At 46.1% G+C, this 15,010-nt stretch overlaps 1 protein-coding gene across 2 annotated transcripts in view; it reads right to left on the bottom strand.

Moving 5' to 3' along the window:
* Positions 1-2,160: 2,160 nt before the first annotated feature.
* LOC120944154 (serine/threonine-protein kinase 11-interacting protein-like) overlaps positions 2,161-15,010 on the bottom strand; it is a 91,267-nt gene continuing 78,417 nt past the window's right edge. For both annotated transcript variants that reach the window (XM_040358070.1, XM_040358069.1), the window contains 4 exons: positions 13,143-13,227; positions 11,703-11,788; positions 10,221-10,534; positions 2,161-2,582 (listed from right to left, as the gene is read on the bottom strand). In XM_040358070.1, coding sequence (XP_040214004.1) covers positions 2,442-2,582; positions 10,221-10,534; positions 11,703-11,788; positions 13,143-13,227 — 626 coding nt within the window. In that variant the 3' untranslated portion in view covers positions 2,161-2,441. The remainder of the gene's footprint in view (positions 2,583-10,220; positions 10,535-11,702; positions 11,789-13,142; positions 13,228-15,010) is intronic.

The raw sequence follows: 15,010 nt of genomic DNA, 5'->3' as shown, positions 1-15,010 counted from the left end.
TATATATATATATATTTTTTTTTATTAAAGGGCCCAGAGGTCCCCAGGGTCCCAGATGGCTAACTCGCCTTTTTTTTGTAAAGGGCCCAGAGGTCCCCAGGACAACCCCCCAATTCGGGGCACCCCCCCCCCCGCTTCTCTGCTCCAGGGAGCCCATGCCTAAAGCTGTGTAAGGGGCCCGATAATTACCATAAAATCGCGAGGTCCCAGACCTCCTTCAGTCGAATGAGAACCTCCAGAGCCAGAGATAGCTGACATTCTTCGGAATATGGTGGGTTGTGAGGCATAGTGGGTGCAAAGTAGTGGAAGCTATTGGGCGTCAGACACTTCTTGAATGCAAAAGAGATTTTATTTCTCTTAACAGAACTTTGGCAGAGAGGGTTAGGGCCAGGACACCCTTAGGTAGCTGCAAGATCAATTGGCAGATTCTGAGACTTCAACAGGAGGACAGCCCTGCAGGGAAAGGCATCCAGCAAGACGCCACATCTGCATGCCGTCTCCTATGGCAACAGCTCCTTCACTTCCACTACAATCACTTCTTGTAATTCTTCAGCCCACTGAGCTCCCGGGGTCTCTCACTAGAAACCTCCGATTTACTGCCACTGAATCCCTTGAGCTCCTCCAACCTTCACTGTAGTATCTTCAAGCGTCACCCCCGCTTCTCTGCTGGGTCCCTAGCTTGGCACTCCAGATACTTCTCAAGCTTCACCCCCACTGGCACGCTCAGTCCCTGGCTTGACACACAAGGCTGCTCTGCAAGCGTCACCTCCGCTGGCTGGGTCCCTGGCTTGATACCCATCAAAGTTTACAGATTCTTCACCGTCCCCGGTTGGTGAGAATTATTTTTCTTCAGCTGTGGCCCCTGGTAATAAGGTGGTTGGTCCCTTAGTGGCGACAGCTTCCCCTCTACCTCCGACTGCAACAGGATCTCCGGCCGGCAGAACCGGCACTTCTGGTTGGACTACAAGCCGTAATTTCAACCCTGCGCTGCTCTCTTTCTTCTGGACAGGCCCTCAGACAGCCTAGAAGCCAGATGTGCCCGGGATAGGCCCAAACGCTGCCCTAGCAGCCCGGGCAATACAACACACGTCCACCCAGACAGCCGTCCAAGTGGCATAGAACCCCGATCACCTGACTTCACCCGAATATATAGGCTCTACCAGTAAACCAAGTGATCAAAGAAAATCCCAGCCCATTGGCTGAGTTACCCCACATATCCATAATCTGACCTTGCATGACCTGATATCTAGTACCACCAAGCACCTGGCCACCTAGTGGTAGAAGAGAAAAGTGCAACAAGGCCAGACTCGGGCCCCCTTCACACTAATGCATTTTTTGATGCATTCTGCAGGGAAATCTTTTTTTTTTTTTTTTATTCGTGTATTTTGTGCGTGTACTCGAGAGAGAGGAGCCGGACTGCAGGAGTTGGGAGTAGGCAGGCCTCCCCCAGAGGCAATCTGCCACCTTTCTCCATGCCCCGGGTGGCAATGGCGGGTGTGTGAGGGGGTCCTCCCACACAGCCCACCCTACCTGCTCCGCTTTGAAGCCCAACAGGGCAGAGGGACTCCCTATAAGGGAGTGAGAGGATTTGCCCGCTCAACCAGCCCTGTTAGTCCTTCGCCTCTCTTTTTTTAGAGACCGCGTGGTCAAAGTGCGTGCATGTTAACCCAATTTCGAGTGCGTGTAAGTGTGGTGGTGGAGCCGGGCTGAGACCACCAAACTCAATTCACATGTAGCCGAGACCGGGACCTGAACCCCTAGCTGCAGAGGTGAATGGCTTATCAGCGCAGTGCCAATCGCGTTGAGCCACCGCAGCTCCCTCTGCAGGGAAATCTTTTAACATTGGTTCTTATGGAACATGTTCACATCAATGCTTTTTTGTGCCTCTGCGTTTTTGTAAAGGGTCAGGGACTTTTTTCCCGCAAAAAGCAGCGTTTTGCATCAATTGTCCCGCATCCAAAATGCATGTACCGTGATTATACACTACAGGAGCCGATCGGCGGGTACGGCGGATTCGATGTCTGCCGGCACCCACCGATGCATAGGAAAAAACAACCCCTTTAAGGGCCTGATTAAATGTATGTAAATGTGCGGAGGGCCGCATTCACCTGCTAATAAATGAAGAGAAAGTTGGTGCAGAGATAGAGAGTCCAGAAGGAATCCTGTAAAACGGGGTAGAAACTTTATTACAATATTACATTAAAATGGGAACATTTCAGAAATAAGAAAAAAACAAATAGTGCAAAGTCTGCCGTCTCTCCATCATCACTCTCCCGGCACAGTTTGGACGGGGTCAGTGTACAGATCAGCACTTTCCTCTCTCACAGGTAAACTGATAGGAGTCGGGGGACCCCAGGCTGACACTGAACACCCCACACTGGACACAATCCGGCTGTGACTCAGTAATCCTGTAAGAACAAGTCTCTGTAGTGCTCGGCGCGTCAGTCCAGGGTCTCATGGATCACCGGATTGAGGTGGATGTGATATTCAGACTCCCAGGGAACTCGCAGCCACTCCGCTATCTCTTTAGGAAGATCCGGGTTCTCCGTCCACAAAAGCCAAGCACTTTCCTTCTGCTGTGTCTGCAAATAGAAAACAAAGAACGTCACTGGATGGTGACAAAGACAGATCCACAAGAACTGCTTCAGTGAACCATCACAATTTGTCACGGAAGTGACGTATTACCATAGACGGAGCGGGGGGGGGAGAGAGAGACCCATTCACAGCGAGAGAGAAATAGACATATACAGATACTGAGATACATTCAGAGCGAGAGAGAGATTGTGTACATATATTTTATATAAGGGAAGTAATGCACATAGGGGCGGTAATCCCCTCCCTGAGCCCCGCTTCTCTCTCAGTATCTCTATATCTGTATCCCTCTCTCGCTCTGAATGTATCTACGTATCTCTATATGTCTATTTCTCTCTCGCTCTGAATGGGTCTCTCTCTCTCTCCCCGCGCTCCGTGTATGGTAATACGTCACTTCCGTGACAAATTGTGATGGTTCACTGAAGGGTAGTGTCCTAAATCCCCTGGAACACATCACATTTGCCGTTGGAGCGCATGCGCAGTTGGCCGTCACGTGACTTCCGCAGCATTCTGCGATAGGCAGCAGAATATGACACTGCACCAGCCGCTCACCGCTGTCCAATGAAGGGTACAATGTCCGTGGCAGGGTGCCCGTGAGGGCCAGACATTGAGCCATGGTGGGCAGGGTGCGACCCGCAGGTTGCCAACACTTGCTTTAGGCTATTCGCATTTTTTTTGCAGAATTTTTTTTTTGTAGGTTTTCCAAGCAGAAAAAAAACGCTGAATGCTATTAAAAAAAAATGTTTTCCTTCATGTACTGCAAGACTTTAATACAATTCTAATGCTCCTAAAATGCCACTAGAAGCTGGCACAAAAATGCCATTATCAACTTTCTTTAAAGTGGAGGTTCCCCCTAAAAAAAAATTCTAACAATACATTCAGGGTTTTTTTTTTCCGTACATACCTCGTTATCGCCGTTTCATCCCTCGGCTTCCGGGTATGATTCTTGCTGGACCTAGTTGATGGACGTTCTTCCAGCCGACGAATACTGCGCGTCACGACTTTCCGACAGAAGCCGAACGTCATTGCGCAGGCGCCGTATAGAGTCGGCTCTATATGGCGCCTGCGCAGCGACGTTCGACTTCTTTCGGAAAGTCGTGACGTCAAGTATGCGTCGGTCGGAGGAACGTCAATCAACTAGGAACGCCCAGCCCCACAAGAATCATACCCGGAAGCCGAGGGATGAAACGGCGATATCGAGGTATGTACGAAAAAAAAAAAAAAAAACTCAGCATACCCGCAGTGTAAGCAGTCTTCTGAATGTATTAATAAAACATTTTTTTAGGGGGAACCTCGACTTTAAGTTTATGAAAAACGCTAGTGTGCATGGAGAGTGGAAGTAAACCCATCCATAAAGCAGTTTCATTTGCGGCACGTGCCGTAAATGTAACACTCATTGCTTGCGCTCTCATCTAAACTCTCAAACCATCCAATGGCTGGTATCCTAGCTGATTAGGGCTGTGGAAAAAATCGATTTGAATCTTGAATCGAGTTGGGAGGTCAAATCGATTCAGATTTTGACCAAATCGATTTTTTAGATCCTGCCCGCAGCTCGCCGCGATCCTGGGAAAAGGCCACGAGGCTTTTCCCAGGATCGCGGCGAGCGGGATTTTTTTAGGCGAGGCCGCGGCTTCGGTCTAATCAGCGGCCTTTTGCCAGGATCGCGGAGAGCTGCGGGCAGGATTTTTTAGGCGAGGCCGCGGCTTCGGTCTAGTCCGCTGCCTTTTGCCAAGATTGCGGCAGACTAGGCCGAAGCCGCAACCTCGCCTAAAAAATCCTGCCTGCAGCTCCTTGAGACCGGCGCGGTGTCCATCATAAAAAAAAAACACCTCAGGTTATAGGTCCGTTTAAATGAGCAGCTGTGCGATTTTAGAAAACAGCTCTTTCCAGGTGTCGGGTTCCTGCTAATGTTTTGCACAGCCAGGAATGTGTTAGTTTAAGATCCAAGACTTCCCACTAACCCGAGCCAATCACCAATCACAACATCCTTCATCCCCCTGAATCCTCTACTCCGCTTATCTCTACATCCAAATTTTTCAGACTGGTCACTCAGACAGAGACTTGCCCTGGAATTTAATGCCGTGGAAAATCTGTCTTCACAGTTTTCTGAATGTCAACATATTCTCCATGTGTTTTTTATGTCTATAATTACTCAGAAATAAAAAACTTCCATCATACACCACGATCGGTAACAAGCAGAAATCCCATACTCAGAACGTAAAGCGATTGTAAACCCTTATTTTTTTTTTAAAACAAACTTGTCATATTTACCTGCTCTGTGAAATGGTTTTGCACAGAGCAGCTCCGATCCTCCACTTCTGGGGTCCCCCTTCGATGCTCCTGGCTCCTCCAAGTGCCCACCATAGAAAGTCGCATGCTATGGGGGCACTCGTACAGGCTCGCTTTCATGCTGGCTTTGTGTCCATACATACACACAGTGGGCTGGATTCAGGTAGAATTGCGCATTATTTACGGAGGCGCAGGGCAACGTTTTTGCCCTGCGCCCCCGCAAATTTGCTGCGCTGCCCTTGATTCACGGAGCAGTAGCTCCGTAAATCGCGTGGGCGCGCCGGCAAAATGCCCGGCGCAAGCGCGCGCAATTTAAATGATCCCGTAGGGGGCGGGAATCATTTAAATTAGGCGCGTTCCCGCGCCGATCGTAGAGCGCATGCTCCGTCGGGAAACTTTCCCGACGTGCATTGCGGCAAATGACGTCGCAAAGACGTCATTTGCTTCAAAGTGAACGTGAATGGCGTCCAGCGCCATTCACGATTCACTTACGCAAACTACGTAAAATTAAAATTTCGCGACGCGGGAACGACGGGTATACGCAACATTGGCTGCCCCTGCTAATAGCAGGGGCAGCCTTACGCAAAAACCGCCATACGGAAACAACGTAAATTGCGTACGCAGGGCTCGGGCAACGTTGTGAATCGGCGTTAGTATGCAATTTGCATACTATACGCTGAGCACAATGAGAACGCCACCTAGCGGCCATCACTAGAATTCAGCCTAAGATATGCGGGCATAAGAGCCTTATGCCGCACATTTCTTAGGCTGCAGTCGGCGTAACGAGGTTCCTGAATCAGGAGCATTCGTTACGCCGGGGCAAGTAAGCAATTGCGCTGTGTAACCTATGGTTACACAGGCGCAATTGCTTCTTGAATCCAGGCCAGTGTATGTTGACGCCAACAATATTTTGGCGTTAATAGAAGGAAGAGTGTCCCATTGTAGCTCATTCTCGTCCCCCCTGCTCGGCCCCGTAGGCAGGGCCGGTGATAAGAGGGTAGCACCTGCCTCTCCTTTACAAGGTCCATGCCCCATAAATTTAACAGGGGGGGGGGCGACAGTAGCAGAAGTGGGCGCAATTACTGGAACCAATCCCCTGTGGCCCTCCCTGTGTTTACAGTGCTTCAGTTTTGAGAAAGAACAGGAAGTCTTTTTGTATAGAGTGCTTCCTGTTCACTCACTCTGCAGGGAAAGGATTGAGGAGTTTGTTTCCTCAATCTCCTTCTCAGTCTCAAAAGTGAGATGCTCTGTGTCTATTTAGACACCTGATATCTCACCAACCCCCACAGGGCTGGTGAAAAACTAAAATTGTAACAATATATATATATATATATATTTTTTTTTTTTATATAAAAATATATAATATTTTTACAATTTTAGTTTTTCACCAGCCCTGTGGGGGTTGGTGAGATATCAGGTGTCTAAATATCAGGGCTGGTGAAAAACTAAAATTGTAAAAATAATTATATATATATATATATATATATATATATATATATATATATATATATATATTTTTTTTATAACAGAGATGTGTATATATATATATATATATATATATATATATATATATATATATATATACACACACACACATATACACACACACACATCTCTGTTATAAAAAAAAATATATATATAATAATAATAAATAAATAAAATATATATATATATATATATATATATATATATATATATATATATAATTATTTTTTTTTAACAGAGATGTATATATATATTATTTTTACAATTTTAGTTTTTCAGAGATATATAGAGAATAACTTAAAGTGATTCTAAAGCTTAGTTAAAAAAAAAAAAGAAAAAAAAAAGAAACGGGTTATACTTGCCTCCTCTGTGCAAGGGTTTTGCACAAAGTTGCCCTGATCCTCCTCTTCTGGGGTCCCTTCACAGCGCTCCTGGCTCCTCCCAGCATCGAGCACCCCCCCGACGGAGAAGCGCTTCCCTGGGCACACTCGAGCGGACGCGCTACCGAGTCCTGCTGCTGCGTCCATTGACACAGACAGCAGGACCTAGACCTGCCCCCCGCATCATTGGATTTAATTGACAACAGTGGGAGCCAATGGCTGTGCTGCTATCAATCTATCCAATCAGGACCCGAGACACCGGCTGGAGCGGGTGTGCTTATCCCTGGCGCTGAAAAGACAGGGTTCAGTTAAGTAAAAGGGGGGCTGCTGCACTAAAGGAGTTTTTTCCACAGGTATTCTGGTTGCATGAATGGGCGGTTGGAGCATTCTGTTCCTGTCACCTAGGCTGAACAGATTTTTAACAGCAGCCCTGCCTGTAGGCGCGACTTCCTTAGGCGATCCACCTGAAGAAGTCACTTGTGCGTGACGAAACTTGTTGGGGCGGAGCTTGGGTGACATCACTACATTCATGAGGACCAGGAGTGGTATGTAGTGTGAGCACCTGTTATAATCATTATAAATATTTGGGTGGAGGTAAGGACAGCGCACGGGTTTAATTTTGGTGTTGGGTTTTTATTGCTGTCTTTCTCCCCATTAGGAAGATTCCCCTAATGAAGCTGTGTACCATTATCACTAAGAGTGAAAATTCCAAATGTTGGGTTGTCACCGGAACAGGAATAGAGGGGAAATCCTCCAATGGGAACACCCTAGTTCTGACGACAAAAAGGGACTCCCTCACTTTGGAGCAGCCATTCTCAGCCGGGGGCTGCATGGACTCCTAGGGTTCCTCCAAAGGTTGTTAGGAGGTTCCCTAAGCTGTGGCCAATTGACCTCCCATTTGATTGTGCCTGCATAGTTCTAAGGCCATCGCCATTTAGTAATTGTGTGTGTATATATAATATATATACACATACACATATACATACACATACACATACACATACACCTGTCTAGATTTTTATACTATAAACAAAGACAGATGCCAGTGATAAGGTAATCGTATCTTCGTGTATTACTGATAAAGGATCTTTGTGCATACTAATGTTTAACAGAGATGTTCCCGGTATTGAGTTTAATGGTCACAAAAGCTCATCGTGGCTCAAAATAATTGGGAATTCTTTACTCCTCCGCCACCTTATAACAGCACTTGTAATCAAGCAGTTCCCCTCCTCCGCTCTGTTCCTTGTGTTGCTCTTATCTCCCATTAATGAGGAGCTGAGCTGTGAGCTGCACTTATCAGTAGGGAGGTGATCCTCTCCACTAACCTATGACTGGAGGTCCAGCTGTGAAGATAAAATATATATAATTGACTAGATTAAGGCTCTTGTGTTATTCAGAGAGGAGCCGAGGATCAGAAGGAAGACAAAAAGCAGAGAGGGAAGGAAAGTGACAGAGAACATAGAAAAGGAGAGCAGGAGTGCATACAAGAGAGTCTGGAGTGCTAAAGGTCCTTAAAGCGGGGGTTCACCCCTACAATATATACTTTTTCCCCTTAGATTCCTGCTCGTTTTGTCTAGGGGAATCGGCTAGTTGTTTTAAAATATGAGCCGTACTTACCGTTTACGAGATGCATCCTCTCCGCCGCTTCCGGGTATGGGCTGCGGGACTGGGCGTTCCTATTTTGATTGACAGTCTTCCGAGAGGCTTCCGACGGTCGCATCCATCGCGTCACGATTTTCCGAAAGAAGCCGAACGTCGGTGCGCAGGCGCAGTATAGAGCCGCACAGATGTTTGGCTTCTTTCGGCTACGAGTGACGCGATGGATGCGACCGTCGGAAGCCTCTCGGAAGACTGTCAATCAAGAAGGAACGCCCAGTCCCGCAGCCCATACCCGGAAGCGACGGAGAAGATGCATCTCGAAAACGGTAAGTACGGATCATATTTTAAAACAACTAGCCGATTCCCCTAGACAAAACGAGCAGGAATCTAAGGGGAAAAGGTCACAAAATTAATAAATGGGTGAACTCCCGCTTTAAAGCTGGACTCTAGCCCTCCTATCAGTCTTGCACTCTTGTAGAGGTTCCTCTCCGGAACAAATATTCCTTAAAGTGGAGGTTCACCCAAAAACTTAATTTTTAACATTAGATTGATGCGCACTTTGTCAAGGGGAATCGGGTGTTTTTTTTTTAAAATTGAAGCCGTACTTACCGGTTTAGAGAGCGATCTTCTCCGCCGCTTCCGGGTATGGGCTGCGGGACTGGGCGTTCCTATTTGATTGAAAGGCTTCTGACGGTCGCATACATCGCGTCACTTTTTTCCAAAAGTAGCCGAACGTTGGTGCGCAGGCGCCGTATAGAGCCGCACCGACGTTCGGCTTCTTTCGGCTACTCGTGACGCGATGTATGCGTCCGTCGGAAGCCTGTCAATCAAAATAGGAACGCCCAGTCCCGAAGACCATACCCGGAAGCGGCGGAGAAGATCGCTCACTAAAACGGTAAGTACTGCTTTGATTTAAAAAAAAAAAAAAAAACACCCGATTCCCCTTGACAAAATGAGCCTCAATCTAATGTTAAAAATTGTTTTTCGGGTGAACTCCCGCTTTAAGCCTGGAAATGCACTACAAGTCTTTTTCCCTGCAACCCAGCGGGTTGAACGAAAAAAAAAACACGTTAGCCCCGGTCAGAGCCGCTGTACTAACAATCCGACATTAATACATTAGTTCAGAGCGGTCATGTTCCTAAAGGGGGGCGGCCACTGCAGTCAGCACTGGGTGAAAGCGCTGATCGGAAACCGGTCGGCTGCTGGATTTCCAGCATGCTTGACTGCCATACACACAAGCTGAAAGTCGCATGGCTATGGGCCCATGTACGGGACTTTACTCCGATTTCACTGCACACTGTGAGCTCCTCACAAGGTCAGCAGCAACACCTACCATAATTCAGCATAGGTATCCTTTTCAAATTCTGGGATAGAATGAGGACATACAATGAAACCTCGGGTTGCGAGTAACGCGGTTAACGAGAGTTTCGCAATACAAGCATTTCTTTTTTGAAAATTCTGACTCGGTTTGTGAGTGTTGTTTTGCAAAAGAAGCAGGATTCAAGCCACAGCGGTGTGCAATACCGCATTTGGCCAGAGGTGCGGGGCGCCGGAGCCATTTTCCCGAGCCTTTTCGAGTTCAGCGCGCTGTCCCCAAGCCTTTCCGAGTATTCTGAAGGCCCTCCGGCGCCCCCCACCTCTGGCCACATGCGGTATTACATGCCATACAATTTAAAGCGGAACAAATCATTTTTGTTTCCATTGACTTCTATGGGGAAACTCGCTTTGATATGCGAGTGCTTTGGATTACGAGCATTCTCCTGGAACGGATTATCCTCGTAATCCAAGGTTCCACTATATGAATGTTATTTTTTTTGTATTCAGGAGCCAATGCTGAGCTCTCCAGATCTCAATTAGTGTCTGTGGGCCCCATACCTCATTATAAAGCTTGATGCGTAGATGAAGCGTTGCAGAGCTGTAAAGGTGCACAGAGCTGATGCTGCTAATGGGCTGCTTCTCCTTAACCTGAACTTTGCCCGCAGGCTCCTGGCCGGTGTCTTCTTCAGCAGGTGGAGGACTGTGAAGCCATTGATAGGTCTCCTCCAGGATGTACATATGAGTATGGGTGAGCAGCAAAGTGACTGCTGTGGCATTAGCAGCGCCTTGGGCCAGTGCTGCAGGGGATGCGGTGTTCTGCGGAACTACGGCGTCGTTCGCACACGAATTTGCTGCTTTATCAGCTGAAACATCTGAAAGCGAGAGCGTAGCTGGTTAGATATAAAAGATTATTTCATAGTGCAAAAAGCAATGTGCAAAGTGTTAACAAAGCAATATTTTTTACTGTTATGTTCCTACCGTGTTACCCCGAAAATAAGCCCCGGGTCTTATATTAATTTTGGCAACAAAAGACACCATAGGGCTTATTTTAGGGGTAGGTCTTACCATGTAATGTGCTGTCTTCTCTTCCCCACTCTCTCCCTGCCTGACAAGAATCCCCAGTGTGAACAGAGTTAAAATGCTTGTAAAATCCAATAATCCACTCTATTACAGTATTATATAACGTACAATGTGTGCGTTTCTGTAATATAATTGTGCCAAATACTTTTTGTTATAGAGCCGCTCTGCGCTTCTGTGACCCAACAGAGCTCTCTTCCCCCAATTATATTACAGAAACACACACATTATAGGGCTTAAATTCCCTCCTGGAAAAAAACGCTAGGTCTTATTTTTGGGGAAACACTGTAACTAATGAACAGGGAAATCAGATCAAACTGGGCAGTGCAGTATACATATCACCATTGTGTCTTGTGCGTCCCTACGCAACAGACAGCACCGCATCCCTACGCAACAGACAGCACCGCATCCCTACGCAACAGACAGCACCGCATCCCTACGCAAGCGACAGCCCCGCATCCCTACGCAAGCGACAGCCCCGCATCCCTACGCAAGCGACAGCCCCGCATCCCTACGCAAGCGACAGCCCCGCATCCCTACGCAAGCGACAGCCCCGCATCCCTACGCAAGCGACAGCCCCACATCCCTACGCAACCGACAGCCCCACATCCCTACGCAACCGACAGCCCCACATCCCTACGCAACCGACAGCCCCACATCCCTACGCAACCGACAGTCCCGGATCTCTGGGGCTCTTGGTGAGACCCTGGTCTCTGCGTTGGGCGGCACACTCCCAACACAAAGGGAGGTAGGCATATATGCGCCCCCACAGGAAGAAAAAAAAAATATCCCACTTTCGTGAGGTTATATATCTAAAAGATATATTATAGAATGTAGCAAGTTTTAACAGCCAAAGCTTTATTATTACAAAACAGGAAGCTTTATTTAGAGAAGTAAGTGACCATGAAGATGTTATGGATGGAACCTCACAGGTGTAGAGACCTTGAATGATAAAATGCTTACCTTGCATCATAAAATACGCCAGAACATAGCGATATTCACCCGGGCTGAGGTCGCCTTCTTCAAGGTTATCATCATGTAGGAGATGCCTGCAGCAGAGACAAGATACCAGGAAAGGGCTGTAAGGCCGGTGTGATTCAGATAACAAAATAGAGGAGACAATACGAGGAGCCAACTCTGCTATCACAGCAATCCGCAGTTAAAGGGGAACTACAGTCCTATTCATTATTTTTAGACACCAATAAATCACCCTCATGTACAGAATCATATAAACTACTGGTAATATTTTAAAGCGTATCCATAATTTGTTACAGCTTAGAAGTCCTTAGATGTGGGTGGTGTCTGCATTAGCATGCTTTTCACCCGATAATCCTGTGAATAACATTTTCTGTCCTAGTGTGACAACGCTATGGGCCGAACACCGCCCCCCCCCCCCTGGTTTGCACTAGAACACCTCGAACAGGCAAAAAGTTTGAGCGAACTCTATTAAAGTCTATGAGACTCGAACATGAAAAATCAAAAGTGCTCATTTTAAAGGCTTACATGCAAGGTATTGCTGTATAAAGTGTTTGGGGACCCTAGTGCTGCCCCAGGGAACATGCATCAATGAAAAAAAGTTTTTAAAACGATAATATTTTTCCAGGAGCAGCGATTTTTTTTTCATTTACGTTATTAGCGATGGAAGCTGCCTCCATAACCGTGTTAAATATGGCAGCAAATTTCGATTTCGTTTTAGTCTTAGTCTTGGGACTAAAATGGCATTTTAGTTTTAGTATTCTGCAAGTGTTTTAGTTTTAATCGACCAAATCTCCAGGACAAAAACTAAATTTGAGTCATCTAAAATCCAATGGGTGCAATTAAATTGTAATGTATTAGTTAACATTTCTCCACAATTTCTAAACTCAGTATATAGTGCTGGAGTGAAAAATTTTATATGTTATTATTTATGGTATTGAGGCATGAACATGCACTACAGACCAGTGTTCATTTTATATTTCAATGTATTTTTTATAGGGCTGTGCAAATTAACTTTTGGGTCCCCCCCCAAAGCACCTTGTCCCCATATTGATGGGAACAAGGGCCTCTTCCCGACAACCCTGGGCTGTGGTTGTCAGGGTCTGTGGGCAGGGGGCTTATCGGAATCTGGAAGCCCCCTTTAAAAAGTGGGAACCCAGAGCCCGCCCCCCACCTTTGTGAATAGGTATCGGGTACATTGTACCCTTACCCATTCACCAAAAAAAGTGTAAAAAAGTAAAAACCACAAGAGACAAATACTTTATTATAAAGAGAAAAAAAAATGACATTCAACTCGAACATCAAGCCCATCCCTACTGTACTGTTAGCAGTGTTTTTTTCTTGGGCTAGGTCGGATATCCTTCAAAATATATGTGTGGTTGTCTCTCGGTAACACAAGTTTAGACAATATAAACAAATTTTACTTACCAAAGAGGGTGACCCTGTGTGACTCCCTCCTCGACGCTGTAGTCCAGAGCTTTGCGATAACGTGGGGGAAGCTCACACATAGAATCTGCAATTCAGAAACAAATTTATATTTCTTCTGGTGTTAAGAAGGGAATGTTTAATCATTTCTGTGTTTTTTTTTTTAGACATGCGTATAAAATAGATCTAGTTGCTAACCTTGTCAATGTGGGGGTTATTTACTAAAACTGGAGAGTGAAAAATCTGTTACAACTCTGCATAGAAACCAATCAGCTTCCAGGTTTTATTATCAAAGCTTAATTGAACAAGCTGAAGTTAGAAGCTGATTGGCTACTATGCACAGCTGCACCAGATTTTGCACTCTCTAGTATAAGTACATCAACCGCTGGCTGTTAACCACTTAAGGACCGCCTCCTGCACATTTACGTGGGCAGCACGGCACGGCTGGGCACAAGAACGTACAGGTACGTCCTCTTTAAGTGCCCAGCCGTGGGTTGCGGGCGCGCGCCCGCGACCCGGTCCGAAGCTCCGTGACCGCGAGTCCCGCGATCGGTCCCCGGAGCTGAAGAACGGGGAGAGATGTATGTAAACACAGCTTCCCTGTTCTTCACTGTGGCGCCGTCATTGAACGCGTGTTCCCTTTTATAGGGAAACACAATCAATGACGTCACACCTACAGCCACACCCCCCTACAGTTAGAAACACAAATGAGGTCACACTTAACGGCAATTGTCATTTTCACAGTAAACAATGCATTTTAAATGCATTTTTTGCTGTGAAAATGACAATGGTCCCAAAAATGTGTCAAAATTGTTCTTAGTGTCCGCCATAATGTCGCAGTAACGGAAAAAAAAAAAAACGCTGATCGCCGCCATTAGTAGTAAAAATGTTTTTTTTTATAAAAATGCAATTAAACTATCCCCTATTTTGTAAACGCTATACATTTTGCGCAAACCAATCGATAAACGCTTATTGCGTTTTTTTTTTTTACCAAAATAGAAGAATACGTATCGGCCTAAACTGAGGAAAATTTTTATTTTTTTAAATATATTTTTGGGGGATATTTATTGTAGCAAAAAGTAAAATATAATTGCACTTTTTTCAAAATTGTCTCTATTTTTGTTTATAGCGCAAAAACTAAAAACCGCAGATGTGATCAAATACCGCCAAAAGAAAGTTCTATTTGTGGGGAAAAAAGGACGCCAATTTTGTTTGGGAGCCACGTCGCACGACCGCGCAATTGTCTGTTAAAGCGACGCAGTGCCGAATCGCAAAAAGTGCTCTGGTCTTTGACCAGCAATATGGTCCGGGGGTTAAGTGGTTAATTGAACAAGCTGAAGTTAGAAGCCGATTGGCTCCCATGCACAGCTGCACCAGATTTTGCACTCTACAGTTTTAGTACATCAACCGCTGGCTGTTAAAGAGACCCTGTCACCAGCTTGTTAACTTAACTGACACCTGCAGCAGATCGCAACAACACAGTGCGATTGCTATGCGGAGGGATGTGTGAAACACAGCGATATCAGTGCGAACCGAGCCGCCGGCACTAGAGTGAAATCGCATCGGGTGTTCATACCCATGCGATACGATTCATATAAACACACTGCATTCTGCAAACTACTTTTTGGGTGTTAACCGACACCTGCAGCAGATCGCAGAACATATTGCATTTCCCTTAATCGGATCACATTGGGTATGAACACCTAATGCAATCCGATTTCAGTGCAACCTCTCCCGCTGCCTACAACAATAATTAAGCGGCTGCTATAATTGTTCTTGTGGTAAACGGAATCGCTGTCTGAAAAAGAAGATACAGTAAAACCTTGGTTTGAGAGTAACTTGGTTTGAGAGCGTTTTGCAAGACAGGCAAA

The sequence above is a fragment of the Rana temporaria genome, chromosome 6 (genome assembly GCF_905171775.1).
Source record: "Rana temporaria chromosome 6, aRanTem1.1, whole genome shotgun sequence".
Taxonomy (NCBI): domain Eukaryota; kingdom Metazoa; phylum Chordata; class Amphibia; order Anura; family Ranidae; genus Rana; species Rana temporaria.
This window is presented reverse-complemented; position numbering and strand designations above follow the sequence as displayed.